Source organism: Mustelus asterias, chromosome 19 (genome assembly GCF_964213995.1).
Source record: "Mustelus asterias chromosome 19, sMusAst1.hap1.1, whole genome shotgun sequence".
Taxonomy (NCBI): Eukaryota; Metazoa; Chordata; class Chondrichthyes; order Carcharhiniformes; family Triakidae; genus Mustelus; species Mustelus asterias.
Window position 1 is genome coordinate 61,459,600 of NC_135819.1, and position 11,536 is coordinate 61,471,135.

The window sequence follows — 11,536 nt, forward strand, 5'->3', positions numbered from 1 at the left end:
ATGGCTAGAAGAGTTGGTTAAAAACCAGCAGAATTTCCTGCATTTCTTGTGTACCTGAACACAGAACCTAATGAAAGATCGAAGACCGGAAATGTTAACTATGCTTCTTTCTCCACAGATGCTGACTGACCTGCTCAGCGTATCCAGCAATTTTGTTTTTATTTAGGATCTCCACCCACTGCTGTATTTTGCTTTTGCATTAAGATTGACTCAATAGATATTACAGCTAAGTACTTTGCCTTATTAGGAACTTTGAACCCATTCAAAATAGCTAGCCAGCAATTCAGTAATTACATTCACTCAGCAATATAGAGCCTCACTTTTACATTTCTCAGCTCCCCAACAAGTACTACATACTGACACACAGGTTCTAACTAATCGACCTTATCTGTTCACTATATCCACAGATGCTGTCAAAATGACACAGCATTTTATCACAATTGCGACAAATGCCTCTACCCTCAACCACCAACCCTCCCTCCCAAATTCAAACGCTGTGCGACTACACTTGTCATGATAATTGATAAAAAATGATGCCCAAAATATTGAACTTGAAATAAGGCCTGAGTTTTATTTTTTCAAATAGACATAAACCCCAAAGATGGCCGAGAATGTACTGTGGGCCACTGACAGGGTGTTCTCTGAGGGACAATGGAACCTCTCCGTTTCCAGACAAGCATCCAAAGACTGATTATGATCTCCAGTAAAGACAAAGGGATATCATGGCCACTCCATCTTGAAAGATCCTGTAATTGATTACCATATCTGGTAAATGCCATCTCATCTTAATAGATCCTGTGTGTATGACCTAAATGGACGAGTGGATTCCATTTCCACTTGGAATATACAAAGAAGGGGTTGAAAGGTAATTGAAAGAGCTGTCCTCTGTCTGTCTGTGTCTGCTCTGTAAGGATAAGCAGCTGTAAGTTTTACTGCACTGTAAATGTGCGATACAATAAAGGAACAGCCAGCATCTGCCCTTGCAAGATAGCCATTTTATCTCGAATCTTTATCTTTGAGGAAGTCAGCCGAGCCAACAAAAGGATCACAGCTAGAAAGAGAACTGAAATCTCTCAACATAACCGCAGAACACTGAAATCAAAGTATCAACTATTTGCCTGCAGAAGTCAATTCCGCTTACTGAAGTCAACTCTACTGGGATCAAGTTGTAAAGGCTGCACACTTTATCATCTATGCCTTGCGAGTCAAGGATTGCTCCATATGCATTTTTATTTAAACTTACTTACCATTGGACTCAATCTTTGGACTTCTAATCTGCATGAATGTATATGCATGCCTTTTACCATTTTTGTTTTTATCTTTTTAGCAGTTAATAAACTCACTCTATCTTTAACTCAAGAAAGCCTGGCTCAATTAGCACCTTTTTAAACATAACTATTGAGCCTGGAAAAGGTACCCACGGGAAAGAGAACCTTGCTAAGTTAAACCATGTTGCAACCAGACAGAACCAATCACCCCCTTCTCACCCCGGCTTATAACAATTTTGGAGTATTCCCACCTGAGCGGTGACAAATCAAGGGGCCTTGCCTTGATCAACGCCTTTTGGGGAACCTCACCTGGGGGTGGTCATAACACACTCCCCATTAAAGCATCCATCAACAGTCTGATAGTTAGAAATATCTTACCATGGAAAGTGCTGTCTGAGTCTGAAGAAGGTGAGGCTCTGGCAGAACTGAGATGTGGATACACTCTGGAATCACAACTGTGCCACCATCCAGATCAGCAACAATTACATCCAGCTAGAGAGAAGAAAACAAATCAACACCTCACCAACTCTTCTGATCCCAAAATCTCTCACTCACCACTGCACTAGTCAACATTAAAGCACACTGACACTATAACTGAAAATAATATTCACCAACTCCAACTTTAGATTGTAACCAAAAATGTCAGCGATTGGTGGAACTCAGTAGACCAAGTACGATTGAAAGGACAACATGCTTGGGCACACTCACCAGGTCCTGCATCTCTGCTCGGAAGGAAGAATGGATTCCAATGATGAAAGGCGTGGGACTGCTCAGCACTTCAAGAAGTTGAGCCGGTAAGATTGGAATATATGTAAAACTACCAGAACACAAGGCAAAGGTTCATTCATAATAATTCCAGAATAAGAGACATTCAAACTGCTGCCCCACCCACAGTCCCGTTAAATTTTACAAGTTTGCCTCACTCTCCCAAATCACTCTCCAGTCCATTCTCCCACAATACCCCACTCCCTCTTCTCACCGCGCCATCCCCTTCCCAGTCCCTCATCCACCTCACCTCCTCCTCCACTCCACTGCCCCCTCATTCCCCCCCCCCCCAAGCTCATATTGATTTCTTAACTCCACACCCTGTTATTAAAATGCTGCAGTCCTTAACCCAGCATCCAAGAATTGCTTTAAAGTAAAGTTTGTTTATTAGTCACAAGTCGGCTTACATTAACACTGCAATGAAGTTACTGCGAAAATCCGCTCGTCGCCACACTCCAGCACCTGCTCGGGTACACTGAGGTAGCATTTAGCATGCCCAATGCACCTAACCAGCACGTCTTTCGGACTGTGGGAGGAAACCGGAGCACCCGAAGGAAACCCACGCAGACAAAGGGAGAACATGCCACACAGACAGTGACCCAAGCCGGGAATCGAACCCGGGTCCCTGGTGCTGTGAGGCAGCAGTGTTAACCACTGTGCCATTATGCCGCCCACAAAGCTTCAGGCACTGTACAGTATCCACATGGCCAGAAACCCAAATCCACTGACTAAATAATTAACCTACACCACAAATACCCGCCAAACTTTCCAACCGGTATTCCCTCCTAATAATTCCAATGCATCTGTGCCCTGAGTACATCAGCACCTCTCTAAATGCATTAGCTCTCCCCTAGTTACCTATATTTCAGAGGGAACATGAGAGCAAGAAGTGCTCGACAGGCTTCTGTCAGCCTCTGATAACTGGAAGACAGGAACAGAATCTTGTGTTCGGTTAGGGCACCACAGAAAAGCTCCAGTACATTGTTAATACCTAGAAAAAGAAACAAGGATTAAAGAAAACAAATTTCAGAGTCAGAAATGATGAAAAGCCACTTATTCTATGATAGAATATACCTTTGCACATGGAGATCTCATGTTAGAACACACATTACTGAACACAGTATAGATTCTCTGTTCAAATGTATCTTACTGGGAACTTGTATTTGATTGTATCTGTTATATATTAAAAATGGAGAATAGTCTTGGGCTGCCAAAGTTATTGTGCCTACTGGTGGCACTGTAAAGGCAAAACTGCACTATTTGATCAATAGTGCGTGAAGTCCCATCACAATTCAGCAGCTTAGGTAGTGTCCAAGTATGGTGTCTAATCAGAAATACCCATTTCCATTGTTTGCAGAACAAGCCAAGCAAACACAAATCAAGATATGGCCATAAGATATAGGAGCAGAATTGGGCCATTGGGCCCATAGAGTCTGCTCCACCATTCAATCATGGCCGATATGTTTATCAACCGCATTCTCCTGCCTTTTCCCCGTAATCTTTATACTCGTAAAATATGGCAATCTGAGCAATAAAAATATCACCATTATTGAAATTCAGCCACTGAAAGCATCAAACTTCAGCAATTCAGCAGCAATGAAGGCCACTAGCTACTGAAACAGAATGAAGCAATCTGAGCTCAACGTGGACTACAAATCAAAATAAGTGAGACAAGTTAGCACTACTACAGTGGCAGCATCTCCTGACGCATTGACACCACTGAGCGGGCAGAGCGAGGGGTGGGCAGCGGCAGTTTGGATGTGAAACTGCCAAAGATAGAAAGCAAAGCAGAGTAGTGAACCCCTGCCCTTCACTCTATCACAGAACCTCCTGTTTCTTCTGTCTTCCTTTCCTTTTACCCTGGCTCGATATTTGTTTGTAAAATCTCTAACTTCTTCTCATTATAATGAAAGTAATAGAGTTGAAATGTTAACTCACTTTTTCTCCACAGCAACTGCCAGACGCAAGGATTTCCAGCACTATGTTTTTAATTCAGATTTCCAGCATCAACAGTATTTTGCTTTTGCTTGTGGTAGTGCTAAATGGTCGCTTTTCAGACTGGCAGTAAATATGCAGTGGTGTACCTCATGGGTATTAGGACCGCTTTCTTTATATATGTTAATGACCTGAACTTGAATATAGTCAATGTTGCAAATGTAGTAAACAGTGATGAGGATTGCCTGGTGAGACTGGAAAAGTTAGATTTGTTTTTCTTTGAACAGAGGGCATTATGAGGATATCTGATAAAAGTGCCCAAATAGTATGGGGTTTAGACAGAATAAAGAAAGAGAAAACATTTCCAATGGCAGAAGGGTTGGCAACTGTAGACAGAGAAAGAATGACTACAACAATAATGGCTTTAAAATGGCTATTCTGGCTGAGTTAAGCATGCTGAGATTTTTGGTCAACTTGTAATTAGAACGAGATGCAGGTTGTAAAGTTACTCTGGTCTGGAAACTGTGGTCTACATAGAACAGTAAAGCACAGAACAGGCCCTTCGGCCCACGATGTTGTGTCTGAAGCTGACTAAGCAAGGGAAGTTGTTTACTTTTGCATAGGCTTGGTGGCCTCGAATTTTATTGCTGTTATGTGTGGGACACGTCATCTGATGTAAGCATAACAGCATCGCTTACAAGTAATTTCATTGAATGTTGAGCCGTCTGATCGGTTTCTGGTTGCACAATTGGCTAGATGACAGAGAATCTTCTGGAAGCAAGTGAAGAGTTTGTAGATAAAAGACATTGCACTCCTTTGTTTGCCAATGACAACTCTAGAGGAGTGCCCTAAAGGAATCTTCAGAGACGATAGATTCTATATTAGGAATATTTCTTGGCCAAGGTTTTCCTAAATTCGGTATTATCTATTTTCAGTTAAATAGTTAAAGTTAAAGTTCCGTTAAAGAGTTGCAACTGTAAGTTTGAGTTGGTACCTGAAGTGTTAAATAAAGAAAGAAATTGTTGGATTAATTAGGAGTCGACTCCTGTCCTTGTCTGTCTCATTAAATTGGAATGCTTGGAAAGTGTTTAGATTAATAGCCAAATAATATAACCAAGAGATTTAAAGACACATGTCAGATGAAATGCAATGCACTGAAAGTGTGAAGTGATGCATTTTGGAATGAGAGAAGATAACATAAATTGAATGACAATTTTGAAGTGAAAGGTCACATTACCCACTGCTTGAATTGCTCTGGCAATGTGTGAGGAACTCACCACCCCAAAGCCTTACCATCTACAAGTGGCAAGTGAAGATTGTGATGGAATACTCTTTACTTGTCTGGATCCGTGAGCTGCAATAACATTCACAAACTTCAAAACAGTCCAGGACAAAACATCAACAATATCACAACGTCCAACCTAACTATCCATTTCCTCCATGAATGGCAGGAGAGAGGAGTAAAATCACGAAAAGGAGGAATCGGTGGATGGCAAGAAATAGAGGCAGGAGAGAGAAACATGGGGTGGGGTGGGGAAGAAGAAAGAGACACCAAGGGGAGGGAGGGAGATACTGGAGGGGGAAGAAGTGCACACCACCAGGTAGCAGAACAAAGGGCCCACAACTTCAGTGGAAGGGGAAGAGTGTCAGGGCCTTCAGAGGAATGGAGGGGTAAAGACAGCATCTTAAGTGGAAGGATAAAAGTCATTGACAGGCCTCACTCTAGCTTGTGATCTGAGCAGTCGGACATGGGTTTATCTGATACCCCTTTGGAAATGTTGAGGCGACTGTGTGAAATAATTAAATCTTGGATAAATGCATCACAGAGCTCGGGAAATAACAGACAGGACTTTTTTTACTCATTGATGTCACAAAGTTGAGAAATGAATGTTAGAGAACGCTGGAAATCTGAAATAAAAGCAGAAAATGTTGGAAATAATCCACGGTTCTGGCAGCATATATGGAGAGAGAAAGAAACTAAATGTTTTAGGCCAAAGGTTTGGCAAAGGGTCATCAACTGGAAATATTAACACTGGCCCTCTCTCCACAGATGCTGCCTGAACTGAGTATTTTCAGAATGTTCTTTTTATACTGTGGAAACAAATGCGGTACTTAAAGAATTACTGAGGGAATGATGAGAATAATCAATGTGCACAAAGCCTCTTGATGCAGGTGGGCTGACGGAGCCTGATGTTACACACGGGCTTCAGACACATACCCAGCTGTTTGAGTAGTAGTGCAACACTGCAGCCACTGACTGGCAGCGCATCGTTGACGGGGGTCTGTATCACCTGACGGTCTCCTGCTCCCAGTGAGATTGTTCTCTGTGGAGGTAATCAAGCAGAAATTGTAAGATGATGTTTGACCAATACTCTGAACTGGTTTGATTTAAGTAAGAAGAGCAAGAAATAAAACTTTCCACTTTGAATGGAGACAAAACATCAATTTCAAGAATTAGAGATAAAAAATTCAAGCCTATAATTGGAGGTGAAAACTGCCACTTGGTGTAATCTGTTTTAGCAATCTCAATCAGCACAGAACATCTGGCACAGAAACTGGCTGTGTTAAATTTTTCAGGGGTCCCGCACAAGAAGCTTTGAAAATTGTGTCCTACAAATACACTCACTACCTGGAATTCCTCATACTTCACAATTCACATTGTAGTGACAAGCATTAATTCCAGAGGGTATCCCATTACAATGTTCTGATATTCTACATTCGCCTACATCTTTCCGCTTCCTACAGCTGGTAAGATAATGCTCACTGACATCATTTCAGTGAGGTCGGAATGAACTAAAACAACAGTAATTCAAATTGGTCACCAGCTGGTGGAGACACTGCACCACATTCCCAAGGCACAAGCGGTTGCTGTTTGGAACAGAGGAACGGCCCATTCAGCTCCCTCTTTTGGCAGTAAATAAGCTCATAGCTAATCTGCATCCTAATTCTGCCCACTTGCTTTGGCTCCTTACCCCTTAATTTCTTTGACCTGCAAAAGTTGTTCTATCTCATCTTAAATTTTGAATTGAGATAGATCAATTCCTTTCAAAATCCCAATGTCTCGAATTACCAAATAAACATCTTTATTCTGGGAAATACAACTGTTCACACTATCACACAAATCCTGGTAACATTCTGGTGAATCTGCACTGCACTCCCTCCAAGTCCAAAATACTCAAAGCTGTGGTCCTCAGAACTGTAAACTGTACTTTAGATGTGGTCGAACCACGGCTTTATATAGCAGTTAACAAGATTTCCTCCCATTTATATTCTAGCCCTTGAGTTACAACAGCTAACATAACCTTTCTGATTATTCTGTAGCTGATTATGGTATTTTAGTGAAGTGCACACATGGACATGTAAGCAAAATTGTAGCACTTGGGATTAAAAGGACAGTGTATGGTATGAAATTGGCTAAGGGGAAAAAAGCAGAGAGTAGTGGTGAACAGCTTTTCTCAGACTGGAAGGAAATATACATATAATCATAGAATGGTTACAGCACAAAAGGAGGCCATCAACCCATCATGTCTATGCCAGTTCATTGCAAAAGCAACTCAGCCAGTCCCACTCCCCTACGTTTTCCCTGTAGCCCTGCAACTTTTTTCTCTTCAGGTGCTTATCCAATTCCCTTCTGAAAGGCACAATTTAATCTGCCTCCAACAGATGCAGTTCATTCCAGATCTTAACCACTTGCTGTGTAAAAATGGTTTTCCTCGTGTCATAGAATCATAGAAACCCCACAGTGCAGAAGGAGGTCATTCGGCCCATCGAGTCTGCACCGACCACAATCCCACCCAGGCCCTACCCCCACATGTCATTGTTGGTTATTTTGCCAATTCAACTTCAGTTTGGTTTTTGACCATTCTACCAATGGGAACAATTTTTCTCTGTCTAATATCTCGATCCCTGATGATTTTGAACCTCTAAACCAAATCATGCAATTGAATTCACCAAGGCGTGATTAGCATTATACAGCAACATTTTGAAATAGCATTGTAATAACAATATCCTGTACAGAATTTCAAACCTGTCCACAACTGCCCATTTGACATTGATGTCATGGCCTAATTCAACATCTATTATTATGGTTAAAATGTTTTGTTCCTCATATCTCTGTCCCAGAGGCAGGTTGAAGCTATATACAGTAGAGTTCTCCAGGGATTAGTGTTAAAACCACTGGTATTTTTGATATTTATGACCTGGACATGGTTATACAACGCATCATTTCAAAAGTTTGCAAATGATACAGTAAACTCAAATGGAACAACTTGGAAGATTGTAACAAATTCCAGATGAACATCGACTGGTGAAATGGACAGACATATAGCAGACAAAATTTAGCATAGTAAAGTGTTACATTTTGATAGGAATATAAAGGGGGGTGGAGGGTGCAGGGAGAGAGAGATGCGAGGGTTGATTGACTCATTGCAACTCCCAAATCTACATCTTTGGTCTATAACCCAGCCAGTTCCTCATCCTCAAATATCGGTCCAACTCAACTTAAAATAATTCATGGAATCAGCTTCCTCCACCTTTTGTGGTAGAACGTTTCAGATTAGGGGAGGCGATGGCCGAGTGGTATTATCACTAGACTATTAATCCAGAAACTCAGATAATGTTCTGGGGACCCAGAATCAAATCCCGCCGTGGCAGATGGTGGAATTTGAATTCAATGAAAAAAAATATCTGGAATTAAGAATCTACTGATGACCATGAAACCACTGGCGATCGTCGGAAAAACCCATCTGACTCACTAATGTCCTTCAGGGAAGAAAATCTGCCGTTCTTACCTGGTCTGGCCTACATGTGACTCCAGACCCACAGCAATGCGGTTGACTCTCAACAGCCCATGTGCAAATAAATAGCCAGCCAGCAATGCCCATGTCGCACAAATGAAGAAAAAACAATTCCAACAATTTCTAGTGAAAGCATTGCTCCACATCTTCCTTCTAAATCTTTTGCCATTGATGTGAAACCTATAACATCTGATTAGTGGCCACGGTTGAAGCTGTCCTCAGCTGACCGTCATCTATTAACAATGAGGCGATAGACAGGATTTCCCAGGTCAATATCAACAGTGCCATGGATGACCCACCGGTAGTAGCCTAAGTCATGAAAGCTGTTAGCCAGCTATTTAGTGGCAAAGCCCCAGGGGCAGACGCCATACCCGCAGAGATCTACAAAGCTGCTGGGCCTGTACTTATCGAGAAGCTCACCGAGTTGTTCCAGTCCTTTGGGAAGCAAGGATCCATTCCTCAGGAACTTAAAGATGCTTCCATCGTACACCTCTACAAGAGGAAGGGCAATCGGCAAGTATGCGACAACCATCGAGGAATCTCGCTGCTCTCCATCGCTGGAAAAACCCTCGCAAGAGTCCTGCTAAATCGTCTGGTCACTCATCTGGAGCTGGGCCTGCTTCCAGAGTCACAGTGTGGCTTCCGCAAAGGTCGCAGGACTATTGACACGATTTTTGCCGCGCGCCAACTTCAGGAGAAGTGTCAGGAGCAGAATCGCGATCTCTACGCAATCTTTGTTGACCTCGCAAAAGCCTTCGACACTGTCAGCCGACAAGGCCTGTGGAGGATCATGTCAAAGTTCGGCTGCCCTCCCCAAATTCATTCAGATGGTTCCATGATGGCATGATGGCCAGAGTACTGGACGGCGGAGAATCCTCTGAGGCATTCCCAGTCACCAATGGTGTCAAACAGGGCTGTGTGCTCGCACCCACACTGTTCAGCATGATGTTTACTGCCATGCTGAATGATGCCTTCCAGGACAGTGTTGCTGGAATCAGCCTTAAGTACAGAGTGGATGGGAAGCTCTTCAACCTGAGGAGATTTCAAGCTATTACCAAAGTGAAGGAGTCTGTTCTGAGAGACTTCCTCTTTGCCGATGACTGCGCCCTGTATACTGGCTCAGAGCCAGAGATGCAAGTCGGTATGGACAAATTTTCCACGGCTTGTGACAACTTTGGACTCACCATCAATATTAAAAAGACCAAAGTCATGCACCAGCCTGCTCCTCATGCACCGTACACAGAACCCATAATCACAATCAAAGGGCAGAAACTACAGGCAGTGGACCAGTTCACTTATCTTGGCAGTACCCTCTCCCGAGCAGTGACTATTGATACAGAAGTTAACTGCAGAATAGCAAAGGCATGTTCTGCTTTCGGTAGACTGCGTTCCACTGTATGGGAACGTCGAGGAATCAGTCCAGCAACAAAATTGAAGGTCTCCAGCGCCGTGGTACTCACTACCCTCCTGTATGCCTGTGAAACGTGTACTGTGTATCGAAGGCATGCAAGACAGCTCAATCATTTCCACATGACTTGTCTTCGCAGAATATTACGCATCAGATGGCAAGACAAAGTACCAGACACTGAAGTTCTCTCTAGAGCAAGTCTACCATCAGTCCACACACTGCTGATGAGAGCACGGACCCGGTGGGCAGGTCATATCATCCGTATGCCGGACGAGCGCATACCCAAGCAGCTCCTTTTTGGGGAACTCTCTGCTGGAAGACGCTCGCATGGAGAGCAGAAGAAACATTACAAAGACAGACTCAAGGCCTCCCTGAAGTCGCTTGACATAGAGACGACCACCTGGGAAACGCTGGCACAAAACCGCCTTACCTGGCGCTGCCTCGCCCACAAGGGCTGTCAAGCTTATGAAGCAAGGTGCAATGCTGAAGGACAACTTAAGCGCGAGCTGCGCAAGTCCAGAGCCACCAGCACAACAACTACAGCGCCTACACAAATTTGCCCAATATGTGCCAGGATATTCAGTGCTTGAATTGGCCTAATCAGTCATCTTCAGACACACCGCATCCAGAGGTGAGGGGTGAGGGGGAAGGGGTGAGGGGGGGGAAGGGGTGAGGGGGGGGGAAGGGGTGAGGGGGGGGGAAGGGGTGAGGGGGGGGAAGGGGTGAGGGGGGGAAGGGGCGAGGGGGGGAAGGGGCGAGGGGGGGAAGGGGCGAGGGGGGGGAAGGGGCGAGGGGGGGGAAGGGGCGAGGGGGGGGAAGGGGCGAGGGGGGGAAGGGGCGAGGGGGGGAAGGGGCGAGGGGGGGAAGGGGCGAGGGGGGGAAGGGGCGAGGGGGGGAAGGGGAGGGGAGGGGGGGGAAGGGGCGAGGGGGGGAAGGGGCGAGGGGGGGAAGGGGCGAGGGGGGGAAGGGGCGAGGGGGGGAAGGGGCGAGGGGGGGGAAGGGTTGAGGGGGGGGAAGGGTTGAGGGGGAAGGGGTGAGGGGGGGAAGGGGTGAGGGGGGAAGGGGTGAGGGGGGGGAAGGGGTGAGGGGGGGGGAAGGGGTGAGGGGGGGAAGGGGTGAGGGGGGGAAGGGGTGAGGGGGGGAAGGGGTGAGGGGGGGAAGGGGTGAGGGGGGAAGGGGTGAGGGGGGGAAGGGGTGAGGGGGGAAGGGGTGAGGGGGGGAAGGGGTGAGGGGGGGAAGGGGTGAGGTGGGGAAGGGGTGAGGTGGGGGGGAAAGGGGTGAGGGGGGGGGGAAGGGGTGAGGGGGAAGGGGTGAGGGGGGAGGGTTGAGGGGGAGGGGTGAGGGGGGAGGGTGAGGGGTGAGGG

At 45.3% G+C, this 11,536-nt stretch overlaps 1 protein-coding gene across 1 annotated transcript in view; it reads right to left on the minus strand.

Annotated features, from left to right (window-relative positions):
- The window catches only part of sbf1 (SET binding factor 1), a 131,829-nt gene that overhangs the window by 75,746 nt on the left and 44,547 nt on the right, over window positions 1–11,536 (minus strand). The window contains exons 3-6 of the mRNA XM_078234621.1: window positions 6,187–6,292; window positions 2,892–3,024; window positions 1,977–2,085; window positions 1,647–1,760 (exon numbers count right to left, since the gene is read on the minus strand). Coding sequence (XP_078090747.1) covers window positions 1,647–1,760; window positions 1,977–2,085; window positions 2,892–3,024; window positions 6,187–6,292 — 462 coding nt within the window. The remainder of the gene's footprint in view (window positions 1–1,646; window positions 1,761–1,976; window positions 2,086–2,891; window positions 3,025–6,186; window positions 6,293–11,536) is intronic.